Source organism: Antennarius striatus, chromosome 11 (assembly GCF_040054535.1).
Source record: "Antennarius striatus isolate MH-2024 chromosome 11, ASM4005453v1, whole genome shotgun sequence".
Classification (NCBI taxonomy): domain Eukaryota; kingdom Metazoa; phylum Chordata; class Actinopteri; order Lophiiformes; family Antennariidae; genus Antennarius; species Antennarius striatus.
This window is the reverse complement of record NC_090786.1, coordinates 4,149,832-4,166,901: the sequence shown is the minus strand read 5'-3', so window position 1 is coordinate 4,166,901 and position 17,070 is coordinate 4,149,832. Positions and strand designations below refer to the sequence as shown.

At 41.5% G+C, this 17,070-nt stretch overlaps 1 protein-coding gene across 1 annotated transcript in view; it reads left to right on the top strand.

Moving 5' to 3' along the window:
* The window catches only part of kcnh1a (potassium voltage-gated channel, subfamily H (eag-related), member 1a), a 32,307-nt gene extending 17,717 nt beyond the window's left edge, over positions 1-14,590 (top strand). Inside the window, exons 7-12 of the mRNA XM_068327193.1 lie at positions 200-357; positions 1,628-1,899; positions 6,791-6,990; positions 9,123-9,375; positions 10,477-10,673; positions 12,758-14,590. Of these exons, the coding sequence (XP_068183294.1) occupies positions 200-357; positions 1,628-1,899; positions 6,791-6,990; positions 9,123-9,375; positions 10,477-10,673; positions 12,758-13,642 (1,965 nt within the window). The 3' untranslated portion in view covers positions 13,643-14,590. The remainder of the gene's footprint in view (positions 1-199; positions 358-1,627; positions 1,900-6,790; positions 6,991-9,122; positions 9,376-10,476; positions 10,674-12,757) is intronic.
* Positions 14,591-17,070: the final 2,480 nt, after the last annotated feature.

Below are 17,070 nucleotides of genomic sequence, written 5' to 3'. Positions count from 1 at the left end.
ATGTCATCCTGTGGGATGGAGGCCTTCCTTCACGTCTTTCACGGGGTTTTTAACGGTCTGTCTGTCCAGAACATCCAACAGTTCAACTGAAATGTGTTTCCTTATGACTTTAGCGTGCGTCGTGTTTCAGGTGTTGGTTAACATTGAGGATTCTGTTTGTGGCTGCTGACGTTTGCTTCTCTGTCTGCTCCTGTTCCAGGGGATCAGCAGTCTGTTCAGCTCCCTGAAGGTGGTCCGGCTCCTCCGTCTGGGTCGGGTCGCACGTAAACTGGATCATTACATCGAGTACGGGGCGGCCGTACTGGTCCTGCTGGTGTGTGTGTTTGGACTGGCCGCTCATTGGCTGGCCTGCATTTGGTATGTTGATCATTCATTCGTTCATTTCATTGATTATATCATCCTATCAGGATTCATTACTGCCAAGTAGTAGCAGTAAGTGTAGCTTTATATAATACCCTTGCATGTAATGAGATAGAAATGACGTCGCAGTTTCTGATTGGCTGCCATCTTCTATCGCTGTGATGCATTAATGTTAGGGCCAATTAGCATAATGAGAGCAGTGATTAGGCTAATGAACGCTTTAATTAACAGTTATTTTTACACAACATGCTCTTTTTTAAACATTAAAACGGTATGCTTCTCATACCTTAAAGCAAGAAAGAGAGTTATTACACTTCCCAGAGAGTTTTTCCTCATTAATATGTTAATTTATGGAGCGCGGGGCTCTGAAGCATAATCAGATCATCTCCTCTACGGGGGGCAAGTGTGGTGGAAGCATTAAGTTTCCGCCATGTGTTGTGTTTGATTTATTATGTTTATGAGAAGGACTAAACACATACACACACACACACACACACACACACACACACGCACACACACACACACGCAGCCTGAGAGACTGATGCATGCAGATGCCAGCCTGACAACTTTATGTCTTGCATTTGTACACAAGCAGGAAATATGCTTGATTGTATTGATTTTATTATAATGTATTTCTAGCTATATAAAGTAAACACAGTCACACACTTTCGTGCATGCTTCCAATTGGATGTTACTTTATGTTTCCTCTTAATGTTTTTCGAGCTGTACCAACACGCAAGACTCAAACACGTAACTCACGCCATTTGCAAACCCACGAGCGGCTCCAATTGGCGTGATGAATGGTGTTTATTGGGCCAGACGCTGTCCAATGAAATACGTCCTGCATCATTTCGCTAAGTGGTTACCATGGTTACACACTGAGTGACAATTCTGGTGTAATTATTCACAGTTATGAGACTTGCACCCTTCAATTGGTCAAAGTTTTACACCGCGATAGATGTAAAACACATCGTCATCATACGCCTCAAAACAGGAAGCAGTTTTCAATCTTTTTAACACAAATTTACATCTTGTAGTCAGCCTTAATTAGCAAATACTAGCATGCTAACATGCTTAATTTAGCTCGTAAAGGAGGTGTGCCTTCTAAACGTCATTGCTACAGCACTGTTATGTGGTTAGCATGCCTGAGGTGTTGCTGTGCTAACCTGCAGCCTCACAGCAGATGTGATTTAAGTTCAAAGAGTGATTCGTGTTCCGTTTGTCGCTATGACTGTTGGGAAAACACAACTTCCTGTCTGCGCCGCAGGTACAGCATTGGCGATTACGAGGTCATCGATGAAGAAACCAACCTTTTGCACAAGGACAGCTGGCTCTTCATGCTGGCAGAAACCGTGGGCATGCCGTACCGCTTCAACGCCAGCGGCTCGGGGAAGTGGGAGGGCGGGCCCAACAAACAGTCCGTCTACATCACTTCCTTGTACTTCACCATGACCAGCCTGACCAGCATCGGCTTTGGTAACATCGCCCCCACCACGGACGGAGAGAAAATATTCGCCGTAGCCATGATGATGATCGGATGTGAGTGAAGGCATTTTATCTCTGGTCTAATGTCGCTAACGCATGAGCAGCTCCACTGTGCTCCTTTGAGCCACAATCCACTGAGGTGGGTGTGTAAATGAATTATGAATAGAGCCATCAAAGTACTTTACAGATGATTAGCTGAGCAATATTTCCAGCTCTACTGTAACTGAGAATATGCAGGTCAGGTTGAATATAGTTTGTGCCAGAACTGCTGAACTGCAGTTTTTATTTAATCAACACTTTCCATGGCTTGTTCTCTGGCATGTTTTTGCTGCTCGGTGACTCAGTCACACACGGAATTCCGATTTAGTCCAGAAACACAAATTATTTTTAGACACAGCTTTTCTTTGCCTATTTCTATTTTTGTTATCTCCACCACAGTTGCAGGAAAAACGTAAAGATAGATAGATATATATACTTTATTTATCCCAAACTGGGAAATTTAGGAAGGCTGATTGAGTGGGATTTGACACATGTAAGTTGTAAGCACATTAGAGTGTTGGCTCCTCCTCTCTACCTCGATGATGTCAGTTCACGCCCCCCTGCTTGGCCACGCCTCCTGACAGGGTCATGTGAACACATGGATTTCCCGCTTTATATAAAATCAACGTCAGATTGAATAAATAAATACTTAAAATTCAATTTAAAGATTGAATAAATAAATACTTAAAACGATGTGTGTTCAAAACATAAAAAAGGGGTTGTTACTTTGCTATAAACAATCGGAAGTGACTGATGACTAAAAAAAAGCTAATGCTAATCAAACAAAAATTGTTTCGATTTGATTGATAAGTCAATAAAAAACTATTTCTCATGCTGATTTGATTTCTCGTGTTGATCTGAAATGTTGTAGACATTCTAGTTCCCATACTAGCTAACTCTCTTGCTAACATACACGTGGTTGTATTGTTTTGGGAGCTTTAATCGGCCATATGGTGTCTCTTCATGAATTCAGTGATCCCGAGGATTTTAGTACAGAACAGAATGTGACTCATGTTCCAGGCTAGCAAGCATGATATGGGTTAGCCCAGCAGCTGCTGGAGATTATCAACTGGCCCTGCATGAGTCCTGTTCATCAGCAAGCTTGGAGGACAAGATGCTTCTCAAAAATGCACAAATAGACTTCCAGTCGTACTGTTGTGCTGATCTCATCTCAGGCTTTTGAGGCAATTTTCTTTTTGCAGTTTTTCACGTTATGTTTGTGGGTCTGGTCGGGTTGGCTCAGATGTTAGAGAAGCTCTTTGAATCACAGCTCTTTGCAGAGTTTTAAGCCACTGCATCACCAGTGTATTGGTGTACTATACGTATGCTATATTGTAGCCTGAGGTGGAGTGGAACTAAATGCTTTGATTTAATATTGATGATCCTTGTGTGACATTCACACAACAAAAGAAAGCTTTAATATGAATTTAATTGTTTCGCCAGTTTCAGTGTGAGCTCTGTTCCTCATCCCTACGTTAGACTCATTACCTCAGCCTGCTGTGTGATATTGTGTTGAATTATTGAGATTTTCTGGAACGTAATGCATCACTTAGAGTTTATCCGATACGGTGAAATGCTTGGGAAAAATAATACACATAGCTGCAGTAGAAGATAGCAGGCCCATTCCTCAAAGACTGGATTCTAACAGAACAATTTTTTGGACACTTTTCATTTAAACAGTTGAGTCATAAATGAAACTGGAAGACACAGCAGATTCACTGATATATGAATTAAATGGTTAAAAAAAGAACAAAGCAAGCAGATTTTCATAGCCTGCCATTCTTTTCAACTCTCAGTCCCACACATTCATCATTAGGCATCACCTGATTTGTGGCTGGTAATACGGCGTGCAGCACGGCATCGTTATTTGTGACTGCACACGAAGTGCAACTCCACAAAGCAATAACTGACATCATCGGATCAATTTAGCACATTGCTCCCTCCGATCCCTCTGCAATCACTCCGCTCCACAGTGGTACTTTCTTTTTTCTTTTTTTTTTCTTTTTTTAGTTCCAGCAACAATTTCTTCCCAGAGGCACGAGGTTGATTGTTGCACGTCACTGCACCTTTTTTTCTTGTGGGGCTTTTGGACTTAATGAAAACACTCTCTGGGGGACTCACAAAGCTCAACTGCAGACTTTTCAAAATTTTGATTGTGAGATAGAAATCATCTTAAAGTGTAAAATAACTAAAAACCAGACAGCCTCAGGAGGATTGTTGTAGATGCAATCGACTGCAGTCCATGGCTGTTCTCCATGAAATATAGATGCCCTGATACTGTTCTATTTTTACCACCAGCACTAGATCAGTGCTGGCAGTAGAATATCACAGTGTGACGAGGTATTTGGGGGATGATGGGGAAGGGATGCACTATACATATGTCCTGTTTCTATAGCAACTGTTGGCCTGGGGCTCGAGTTTCTGACTACTGTCTTTTAGCTGGCTTCAAAAGAGCCAGCTGTTAGATGCTGAGCAACGTTGCAACAAAGTTGTGTACATCAGCAAGTAAAGAGCGACGTTGGGATGAAGCATCTTTCCACCGGGACCCATTGAGTTTCCTTTGTTACGGCATCTTTCTGCTTTCCAGACAAACGAGCGTTGCCATCTGCGCTAAAACTCAAAGCAGCAGCGATTCCGGAACTTCACCAACATCAATTAAGGGACAGCTGTCAAACTGTGTGATTCAATAGACCTTGTTAAACTCTTCTTGATCGGTTGACCTGCTGATATTTAAATATGTAACACCGAGAAAAACAAGAGGATTACCTTTGTTTTTAGGCGCTAAATATCGTATGGCGTTTGTTGGCGAGGCTGCACGAAGGAGCGATGGCGATGAAAAGAGGAGAGCTGCGGTTATCCTCATGCGGGTTTTTTTTTTTTAGCACTTTTTAATTAGTATCATTCCCTGTGCAATTTTTCAACACTTTGTTTGTGCACTGCAGAATAAACAAACACACACCAACACATGCACAGGTTACTGTCATCATCTGAGGATAATTGAAATGTACGGCTGGCGTGTTTCCTCTCCATCCCTTCTAGCGGGCCTAATTAGGACTCCATTGCCAAGAGAACGCTACACACTGAGCAGACATCTGATGGCTTTGATCCACGCACACACCAGCTGTTGCACCGGTTCAGCCACCTCAGAGACACACGGCTATACCGCTATGCCTTTTCCTTAATTTGTCTATCACAGGACGAGTTTAGGAAAGTATCCTAATTTAATGGGACACATTCTCACCACAGGCAAAGCTGCAATTGTTGCTCCTTCCCCTTTCATGGGAGGTTTGTTGATTACTTTTAGAAATAATGACTTGTAGTTAATTTTCACGATGATTAAGGCTCTCAGGGATCTCACTGTGATCAGTGTGGGAAATTAACTGTGTATCTTCATATCTATTTAAACAAAAACTGATTGAAAAAATGTTTGATTTGGCCAGAATTTTGGTTTAAAACACTAAAAAAAAAAGTTAACATCAACACAATGTGGAAACAAATGTATTGGGTGTTGTTTTTTTTTAAAGATATCTATTAACTGTCATACGTGAACAGTTTGGAGTTTTCATTCATGGGGTGGGGAGGGAAGAAACAATCTGGCCTGAAACCAAAGGTGAAGCAGGCTTAAAAAGCCTCAGGCTAAGCAGCCCGATGACGCACATGTGTAGACATGACGCACAGGTGTGGAGACGAGGCTCCGCCCACAGACTTGGCCCCGCCTCCTGCCACATTATGGCTAAGCAACACCAACCAAACTAATGACATTCTGGTTGTTACAGCCAGCTTGTTGACCGCAAAAAAATACAGGAGATGTACAGCGGGTGGCTCCCAAAGTTAACACAAATTTTTTGTACAGCTAATGTTCAACATAACTAGTAGCATGGCATTAGTTAGAGCGACCACCTTTGCACCCCCAGCGTCTGCTGCAAGAAGTGACACCCATGGTGAATTGGCAGGCGGGGTTAAGTAGCCTAAGAACACTGACCAGGTGTTCCCAGTTACTTGATGTTAATTCTGAAAAGCTGAGGATCTGCTCAGTTGGCAAACACTTAAACCAAATTAAAAATCCTTAAAGGGACAGAAAAGTCAAAAAGGACCAGGAATTTGAAGTACATAATTAAACAAAAGGATTGGTGTTATTTTTATTTTTTTTATGATCAATGGAGCTTTAGAAAAACAAAATTTATCATAAGTTATGGAGCGCGCCATGACAGCGGGAGTGTAGACATCACTGTGAATCCCTGTCAGCGCCATTATATAAATACATAGCAAGCGACAACGTAACCAGGGGTGTAATTATCTCGTATAATTATAACCCGATGTATGTGGAGGATGTGAGTTTGGACATCTCGCAACTCATCCCAGGTGGCTCCATCTGAATCAGATTCTGACAGAAATATCGAGTTATAATATCCCGTTTTTATAATTCGCCGTTGACATATGACCCCCACGTGACCATTGGATACCGAAGCTGCTGCAGCACAGATTTTAGGGTTTTCTGACCACAGGGATGATGCAAGACATTAGGAAAAAAAAATTCTCATTTTTTTCATAATGATAAACAAAATATATATCACTTTAAAATGAGTTTATTGGGTCTTTAAGAATAATAATACAAACACCTCATTGCTTATGTCCCTACTACCCCAGCTTTCACTGCACCCCCCAGCAACTGAATCCTTGAAGCATCTATAAGGGGAAGGAGGGAAATAAAGGAGTAAAGGACACAGATGAGAAATACAACCATACACCCTTTAGCACTTTAAGAAGATCTCCATTTCCCTCTCAATTCAAGATGCAAACAAAATCTAAACTGATGCATCAAAGCTCTCTTCTCTGAAATACAGATTCTTTTGAAATCGTCTTCTTAGATTTTTTTCTTTTTCATTTTCTCCATATCATTTTCCAGCCCTCCTTTACGCCACCATCTTCGGTAACGTGACGACCATCTTCCAGCAGATGTACGCCAACACAAACCGGTACCATGAGATGCTGAACAGCGTCCGGGACTTCCTGAAGCTCTACCAGGTGCCCAAAGGTTTGAGCGAACGGGTTATGGACTACATCGCCTCCACCTGGTCTATGTCACGTGGTATAGACACTGAAAAGGTGCGTCATGCTGTAGCGGCTCTCCTGCATCTTGGTGTTAGTGTTAGCTTCCTGGTTATGATTATGATAAAGATAACTGCTCATGAAGTGTGTTTCATTTCTATTCGATTCCATTACAGTTGTTATGGTTGATCAAATTCTGGAACCAAACCGAGATGCTTTCTGAATATAAAACAGGTAGTCCTCAACATAGGAACGTAATTGGTTCTAAGAGGTTGTTTGTAAGTTGAATGGCTCATAAGTCATTATTTATTAAATTTCAATCTATAATCACCATTTAGGGTCATTAAAATGTCGTTACTACTCTAAATACTAAAGTACTATTACCTAAGACTTACCAGAAGGTATTACAGAACATAAAAACAACACATAAATGAAATGAACTCCTGTAGTACCACAATGTAACATTAACATCTCTATCTCTGCTGAATGAATTTTCTCCCAGGGGGTGTAGAGGCTAAGCCAAGCTTTTATCCCATGAGGTATTCCATCATGCAGATGTGAATGATGCGCTGATGCACTTCCTGGTCATCAAAAATGTGGCATAACACTGTTTGATGACTCTGTTTTATTTCATGAAGTTTCCCAGTTAACTTGCCCAGTAGTTAACATCAAATGGCAAAAAATTCAGAGTTCCGCGTTAGCGTCAGTTAATGCTTCTGGGTGGAAACCTAACCCGAAAACATTGGTTCCACATCATTTAGCTCCTCCAGAGGGACAACCTGACAACATAAAGACAACACATTATAAAATAATATACAGGTACAGGTTGTTTTGAGTTAAGTTGTTCTCGATTATACGTTGGTCACCACCGCCCATTATCTTCACTTTGCAGCGATCCCTCGTTACTCGCGTTTAATGCGTTCCAGGACAAACCACAAACAACAAAATTCAGCGATATTGCGAAAATTTTTTTATTTGATTACGGAAATTTAAATGTTTATGAACCCTCCCATACTGATATTAAACCACCTTCTATCTTTCGTACCTTTTCCCACACTCTTATACATTATTTACAGCACTTTTAAGTGTTTCTTTACTATGTATTTAAAATCCGCGATGAGGTGAAGGCAGGAGCCTTGAAGCGTGAATTCACAAGGGATTACTGTGTCCTCCACGATTAACAGTAAAGTATAAAAGGTACGAAGCCTGACGCTCTGAGAGGCTCACAGAGACAACAACCCACAACAACAAGAATGCAGCAGTGCTGCCCCTGCGGGGGTTGTGGTAGAAAGTGGAACAGCAGGACAATAGTCTGACATGGCGGCATGTGTTTGTTTGTATCTATGAATGTTCGTAAGTTGAATGTAAGTTGAGGACTACCTGTATACATAAAAGTCACTCTTCATTGTTGACTTGCTGTTGTATGCTAATATTTAGTAGCCTATCAGCACACATAGTGAGTGCTGCAGTTTTCTGTTTTTTTTGTTTTGCATGGTAATCAATATTTACCACCAGGCCAGCTTCTGAATTCAGATGAAGCTAAATTTGAATGATTTAACTGGTGCTAAAGCCTGAGAGCTTAAACATGACCATATCCCATTTAATCAACATGTAAATCAAGTTATTTTAACTCAAATTAGAAACATAACTTCTGATAAGATATGGATTGACACTCTAGGATACATTAATCTGTCATTTATAGTCGAAATGCTAACGCTCCTCTACATATGTAGCTCTTATTTTTCTGGCTCCAGGACGCGCTAGAGGGGCTAAAAATGGCACATAATCCCTCACTGCTTGACGTTCATCTTCAAAGAGATTTGTTTTACAGGCAGCTCTGTGACCGCCGGCATCCTGATGATCCGGTGTACTTGAACAGCAAGCTGCCACTCAGTGACACTGAGCAGAGTGGCAGCTGGACTTCCGTGTTACCTGTGTGTGACTGAAAACACAGAGTCTGATTCAGTTAACACACTGGCTTCCTTACAGCTTCCTCTAGCAGCAAATCTGGGGTTTTTTTTGTGTGCAGAATTTTCTCTTAAACTGAAGTTTTAGCAGTGGAAGGTCTTATTTTTTTATCCCCCTCTTTCTCATTCGTAGTGTAGCATAGAAATAATATAATTCAGTATAATGTGATGAAAACTATTCATTTAGCCTCAGGCCTTCTTCTACTCTCGCTTCTTTCGCAGGTGTTGCAGATTTGTCCAAAGGACATGCGAGCCGACATCTGTGTTCACCTCAATCGGAAGGTTTTCAAAGAGCACCCGGCTTTTCGACTTGCCAGCGACGGGTGTCTCAGGGCGCTGGCCATGGAGTTTCAGACCATCCACTGTGCCCCCGGCGACCTCATCTACCACGCAGGAGAAAGTGTGGACAGCCTGTGTTTCGTGGTGTCGGGGTCGCTGGAAGTTATCCAGGATGACGAGGTGGTGGCTATTTTAGGTGAGCCCAGGGCTTTTGAAGGGTCGAATAAAGCGATACGGCTTCATACAAAAGCGCAAAGCATAATGAGAAAAAGTCATGTAAAACATTAGAAAGCGCAAATTATCCAATAAAAATATCTCATTGTAATGTAAACTTTCAAGTCAAGCCTCGAGCTATGAACTTAACGTCCTCTGAAGCGCCTCAGAATGGCTGTCAAAGGCATCGATGGGTCCCATTGGAGGCAGATCCTCATCAGCTGCCTTTGGAAAAAGCTTTTATGAGCTGCTGGCAGTCAGATAAAACCTATAAACTAGAGGTTTTCTACCCAAAACAAGACGTGAATATATTAATTTTTCATAAACCGAACCCTACTTGTTCCCAGAACAGCATCACTAGCAGCAGCGCTAACATTCACCAACCAGCCGTCTCAACTTTCACAGGATGGGATGTGACCGGTAACGTGACCGGGATCCCAACAAGGGATTTTAATTCAGAATCCCACTTTTTTTTTTATTATTGCAGACTGATTTCTTTATTTTTCCCTCCAGGTTTTGTGATTTGCATTGAGGTAGATCTGATCCTGAGTTCACTCCTGAACATAAGGAGCATAAATCCAACTCAGAGCACCTCTGAACTGTAGTAACCCACACCTAATGCATATTGATAAGCACCAAGCCAGACTGATGACTAACGGTGTGCATTTATGATATTTGTGAACGCAGTTCTCCACTTACACCCTGATAACACTTAATGAAAGTGACTTCATCTTTCCTTTATCACAGTTAAATCCCAACAGAGTAGTTTCTTCAAAGTCTTCCATCTGATGAGACAATTGATTGATTAAGTGAATAATTGATGGCACAATCTGACAGGCCATGTTATCTGTTTTGTTTTCATCAATAGCCTGCTATTGGCTCCTTTTTGAAGCAATCAATACACCGTTAAGCTAATACATTTGGCCTGGATGAGACTGTAATGGATCCTGTGGAGAACCCTGGATATCTGATAGAGCGGTCATTGCTTTTGCATTTTTGTGTATTTGGTCTGTATTTAGTGCATAATTTCGTAATTGCCTGTTTTCAGTCATGTGACACAGTATTGATCAATGTGTCTCCGCAGGTAAAGGGGATGTATTCGGAGATGTGTTCTGGAAGGAGGTAAATCTCGCTCAAGCCTGCGCCAACGTGCGAGCTCTGACCTACTGCGACCTCCACGTCATCAAACGGGACGCTCTGCAGAAGGTGCTGGAGTTCTACACGGCGTTTTCCAACCACTTCTCAAGAAATCTGCTGCTCACTTACAATCTGCGTAAGAGGGTGAGTGACGCAAATGGCACCGATATAGAACAATTTACGTTTGATGTTTGAGTGAAATAAACCCAAAGGAACCCTCCTGAGGGAGGCGATGCGCGGTCAGAAACATAACAGAAGATGAGTCTGTTAACAGAACAAGCAAACAGACTTGTGATGACTGATGGAGAAGCCTGCAGCTTTTCTTCTGACCGCTCAACCTCACCAAAAACACATCTTGTTTCCTGCGACTGAAAGTCATGCTGAAAATTATGGCTGCTGAAATGTTTCTGCTCCGTGCTTCATCAGAGACCACATTTATAATGTTTGCATGGTAGTTCTGTGCAGAAGGCCTGAAGGTCTTCAGGATTTTCTGCACTTCATAGTCACTAGATTCCTTATGGGAAAATAAAGTTGCTATTTCTGTTGTCAAAACCTTGAAAGGCCTGATTTTGGTTGCGTTGCTGTGTCTGCGGTGATCCTCTTCAAGTAAGCATGCTATGAGTTTGACATGTATAGACATGAATATAAAGAAAAAATTCAGTAGCTTTTAAAAAAAATTGCACCTGGGGGATGAAATGGGAAATATTGTTGATCAATGTTTACTACATCCTGCCAGAGTTCTGCTCTTTGTCAGCTCAGGATGTGATCCTCCTCCCGACTGCAACAGCTTGAGGCGGAAAAAGTTCAAACAAAACAGTTGGATTTTCCATTACTTGAGTCCCATTTCGTTTTCCTACGCTCCGACATTAGCCAGGAGCAGCTTGAAGACCGAGCTGATCTGGCCTGGCTTCTGTCCTGAATCTCCTTCTGTTCCTCCTGGGCTGGTCCAGGAAAACAGGAAATTGTACTGTGGCTGAAGAAGCTGCTGGTTAATGTCTTTATCACTGTGGCCGGATTCCTCCAGCCAGCTCATGTATGTCACATAAATAGCCTTTATTAATTTCCAATAAACAGCCACGATATCCTGAAGCCACCACGTTGTATTTCAAACCTCCTCTGTCTTTGAAAATGAACAACAGCTCACTTCTACCCATCGTTACCTTATTTATAACGAGGTCAGTCCACCCAAGAGAGTGCAAGTGAGATTGAATTGCCCACATATCAAGTGGCAATCTCATCTGCTGCATGAAACTTGCCATTCACCAGGGCCCACACTTCCTGAATATATACAGCAGGGAAATTCAGCTCTAATGGAGCTGGTGTATCGTTTATTGTGGAGCATAGCTGTTACGAGGTTGTCTTCAAAAGTTAAAAAGACTTTTGGGTATTACATTAGCACATCATGCAACTGTACATCCTCCAGTGGAGTGGAGAAATTAAGTTTCTTTTCTGTCCAAGACATGTTGGTGCTTCAAAGTAAAAATAAACCAATACATTGACCAGATCAATACATCAGCCACCAAAAAATTCATGGACAAAAATTCTGTTGTTTTGAGGTGTTCAGAAACAGTTTCCCCTTCTTCTTGTTGTCTGTTAGCTTAGAATGGAGACTGGAAGCAGTAACTTCCTGGAGTGTTATCACTTGAGGTTGCCAAGTGGTGGTTTTATGCATAATATATAATGTCTCCATTAGTGACCTTTCACCAGGCTCGTCTTTTTCCTGATTTTAGCCTCGATGTTAAGCCTAGCTATCAAGCTATTGATTCCAGCTACACATTTCCATCACTGACTTAAAAAGATGTGTCAATCATCTCAGGCAGCAGTAGCTTGTTTGCCATGATGAATTCCAACATGCTCTTAAATGTATAGTTCTTAGCTTTTAATTGGCAACAAAGGGGTTTTGTTTCTAATGAGACAAGACCTGCTGCGAACATCTTGACGAACAAGTGTCAGTCAAAATTACAGAGGGGAAGGGTAAAGCTGAAACTGCTAATATAACAGCTGAACACAGCACTCCATTAGCATCTTTATTCATCACAGTGTGTCTAAAGCCAGAGGCATGATGTGAACTTTCTCTTCCTGTCGTGGGAAAAGCCTCTTTAGGGTGACATTTACGAACACATTTTGAAACATCTTCCTTTGTGAGGTAAACACAGTTTAGGTCATTCAAACTAAACTGACGCATATTATGACGGGCAATTTTTTCATAACTTTATATCCTCTTGTAGATCGTCTTTCGAAAAATCAGTGATGTGAAGCGAGAGGAAGAGGAGCGACAGAGACGTAAAAACGAAGCCCCTCTGAACTTGCCACCAGATCACCCGGTACGAAAACTGTTCCAACGCTTCCGCCAGCAGAAAGAAGCCCGAATGTCGATTGAAAAACCAGAACTGTCTGAACACGATGTCGAGAAGGGACCCTTGTATGTGGACATCCCCATAGCTAACACAGCGATTACAACTACCAGCATTGTCACGGTAACAGAATGCCCAGCAACACCCTCATCTTCAACACCTTCATCTTCAACTCCCTCATCTTCAACGCCGCCTAACTGTACTCCCTCGGCGCAGATGAAGCTGCAGGTGCCATCTCCCATTTCTTTGGTAGGAGGTCGCCCTGTTGAGTCGCTCAAAGCCAAAGGCTGGGGTCGATTTAAGGAGTCCATGGCCAAAGCCGATAACTGGAATAAAGTGTCTAAAGCTGAATCCATGGAGACTTTACCTGACCGGACCAAGGCGCACGACTCACAAATGCCTCTGAAGAAGACAGACTCATGCGACAGCGGCATCACCAAAAGTGACCTACGACTGGACAAGGTGGGCGACTTCCGTTTGACACCCCACGACCGAAGTCCCGTCCAACCCCCGGAGACCAGACACGCCTTCTACCCCATCCCAGAGCAATCACTTCAGGCCTCGCTTCAGGAGCTCAAACTGGAGCTAAAGGACGACCTCAACAACCTGAACATTCGAGTATCCGGCCTGGAGGCGCAACTGACCGAAGCACTTCAACTCCTCAAGGCGAGGAAATTGAGCGACAGCTCCTTACAGCCACTTTTTGACATTTCTAGACCGGCTTCGCCAGAACTGGACAAAGAGGATGTGTTCTCTTGAAGGATGGAGGAATCACCTGGCGACAGTCAACAGAATTCAGATGGAATCCGGTTCACATCCAGATTACATGGATCCAGATTACGAAGCTGCACCGGGCACCCCGTTTAGATTAGGCGTCAGTGTTGTCTTTCAAACACAACAGCCTTTGTCATTGGGGTGTTTGAGTTGGTTGACAAGGAAAGGCAAGGTGATAGCCTAGGTTTGAACTCCGAGGTTCCATAAAAACCTACGGCTCTATGCTTGTACATAAGTTTTGTCTATTTTTCCAGTGCACTTGAATGGAAATATTTTATCCTGAATCTGTTTACCAGATTTTTCAGACTTTGAGAGTCTCAACAGGAGATCTTAGTGCGTCTCTGTTGGAGGGCTCCAATAGAAGCAGCATGACCCACCGGTTTGTTATGGAATCATTTGTATGAGATTCTTTTGCATGTCAGTTAAAATAGAGGCTCAAATTGCAGATGGTGCGTATTTGATTCATTGAGGCCACACAGTGAGCCATTTGCATTTCAGTCAGACAGTGAAAAGGGATGATATTTACAGATATTGGAACGTTACTTAGAGTTATTTCCTTAACCAATTGATGGACTCTTTCATTATATCAGCTGCCAGGATCGTTATGAATTATACAGCGATTACGCCGGCCAAGCAATCAGATATTCCACTGTGTCTTTACGAGTTCTATAAACCACAGCTAGATGGGCTTCAAGACAAGTGCAATGGCAGTGTGGCAACAGTGAACAAGTTCTCCATCTTTTCTTATAGCCAGTATTTGTTCTTCTCTTATGTAAACACAACAGCACATACATGTTGCATATACACTGATTGAGACCCGTACATTTGTAGCTGTGGCAGATGGACCTTGCAAGGCTGTGTCCCTTAACCGTATTCTAAAACTGTCAGGAATAAAGAATGACCTTTTGCTTAACATTTCTGAAATAAAATTTATGGGGAAAAACTTCATTGTGCAGATGTGCTCATGTAAACACAGTTTGATTGTCACTGGAGCCTGGATGATATTTACCTCTAATGGCCACTGAGGTACATTTTTATATTTGTGACAGGTAGGATGATATAATGTGTTTTGTGTGTACAAAAAAATGCACACTATGATGACGCAAGACCCAAGCTGACTAACAAAAATGTCAAATAGAGGAAAGTTTTAGGAAGTTGTTTTCTTTCCTCAAATTTTCAAACGAGGCGTTTGAAATACATGACTGGTTTTTACGAAACTTGGAGTAAATATTTGGAGGCAGAACTAACTTTTTCTTGGCTTCTACTGACTAAATCAGGACCAGTAGAAAAGGGGAGAAATTTATGATTCTCAAGAAGCCTCTTGTGATAAGATTTAAAATCAGAGTTTTGTTATGACACAAAGTTGCATGATACAGAAATATATTTATGAATTTGTTGAATTTCTATAAAGGATGTTATTTTATACCTAAAATGCCGTAATTTTAAAAAAAATGTTGTGAAAAAAATTCTTTAAAAAATCAGTTCAAAGAATTCACAAACCACATCTTTACATTATTCACAGTTCAAAACTTTTTTGCCTTCAACCCATGCTGGTCTGATTAATTCTATCTTTAGTGTACAGTAAATATATTCTGTTACATCGCAAAGAATACCCAATATTCTTCATTATTTATTATTCATATGGATAATTCATGTTCTCTGCATGCTCCTCTCAGACAGACCCATTTTCATATAGCCCATCAAAAATTTAACTTCCTAAAAATAAATGTCATGTCATCAGAGAGGTGAGAACTCATTGGGTTTAGAGACAGTATTTATGGGTCTTTCTGGGCCCATTTCACAAAGAGGTTTGATTGTAGAGCTGGAAACAGCACTAAAATCATATTGCTGTGACCTCTTTCACAGTCGTATTCATAAAGCTGCTGCCCACATTGGGAGCATGTTCGGAAAGCTGGAGGGCCGGAGGTGTCTCTGACAGAAGTATAAAAATATGAAATATAAAAAACAGATTTAGCAAAATGTTCTTACTGGTGAGGGGGAAAGTCTACTCCATGCAAATGCCCCAGGATGCAACAAAAACCAGGCATCAATTTAATGTCTTCAGAAGCACTGAAATGTTTAAGACCCGACTCCACGGCCAGTGATGCCCAAGTGATGCATTCAAAAAAAAAAATCAGAAGCTGTCGTCTCTATGGAGGATAGCGCCCTCCGTCAGTTGAACCTGAACTGAAGCCAGTGGTATTTAAGGTGTTGATGAACTGTGATAGAGGAAAGCAATAAAATTTACTTTGGAGCTCATTCTGTAAATTCACTCTTCTAAAAACCTTAGTCACGAACAGAACCAGATTTTTAGTAATTATACAAAAGTAAAGAGGATTTTTGCGCGACTACATAAGATGTGTCGTGTGGAGGGTCGTCTCACCTACGCCTGTCTCAAGAGGCTGAATTTTTTACCAACACCATAAATATACCACTAAAATAAGAAGAAGAGGCACTTAACTCTGAGACAAGACTGTTGAAAGCAATGTGAGGTTCTGTGATGTAATATTTATTAAAGAGAGAAAAGGTCCAAGCTGTGACCAAAAGATATAAAAACCAGGTGACCCTTTAACAGCTTCAACATATTAAATCTGACTTTATTCATGTGACTTCTGTTAGCGACTGAGAAATAATGTGAAGGATTTCCAGCCAGAAGAAGGTCATAAATACTAAAAATGTTCGGGTTCAGGGACAAATCAATGGAGGGTGCCTCTCCCCCTAGCTAATTCTAATCCCTAGAATAATCCAATTCACATAAAATAAAAAGATGAAGAGGTTTTACAACAGCATAACATACCTATTAATAGTTTATTTCATTTTCTACCCTTGACATACTGTAGGACACAGAATTAATATTTTAGACCTACAGCTGCCCGCCTCATATCCCGTTCGTTTTGTTGGCCAGTTTCAACTCAGTCGGGGACATCGCTCTAACAAAGTGATGCTCAGCAGGTATATTCTCACGCTGATCTTCTCATGTCGGATCGACTTCAGTTTCGTACTCATTTAAGAGGATTCCTCACCTACAATCCCTTCTCACACTCATCCTGCTTAGTGCCACTCAGGTGTTGATCATCCCAAGAACAGAAATCAACTAATGAAAACACGCAGCCTAGATTACACTCTACTGTACTTGTTTTATTTAATGACAGAGAAGCTTTTTAGAAAACTATATACCACTAGTAGAAAATGTAAAAAACAAAGCAGGCCTGTGCGGGTAAGATGTTCAAACGTCCCCAATTGGGACGGAAAAAAAGAGCTGATCTCAAATCTGTGCGTATGAATTATAATCTGTAGCTGTGGATTATTTTCTTACATTTCTCCTGGCCGCTCGGAACACAACAAAAGGGATATATTTAAACTTTGATGATGAACAAACGCAAACTGATTGATGGAAGGATTTTTTCCCATGA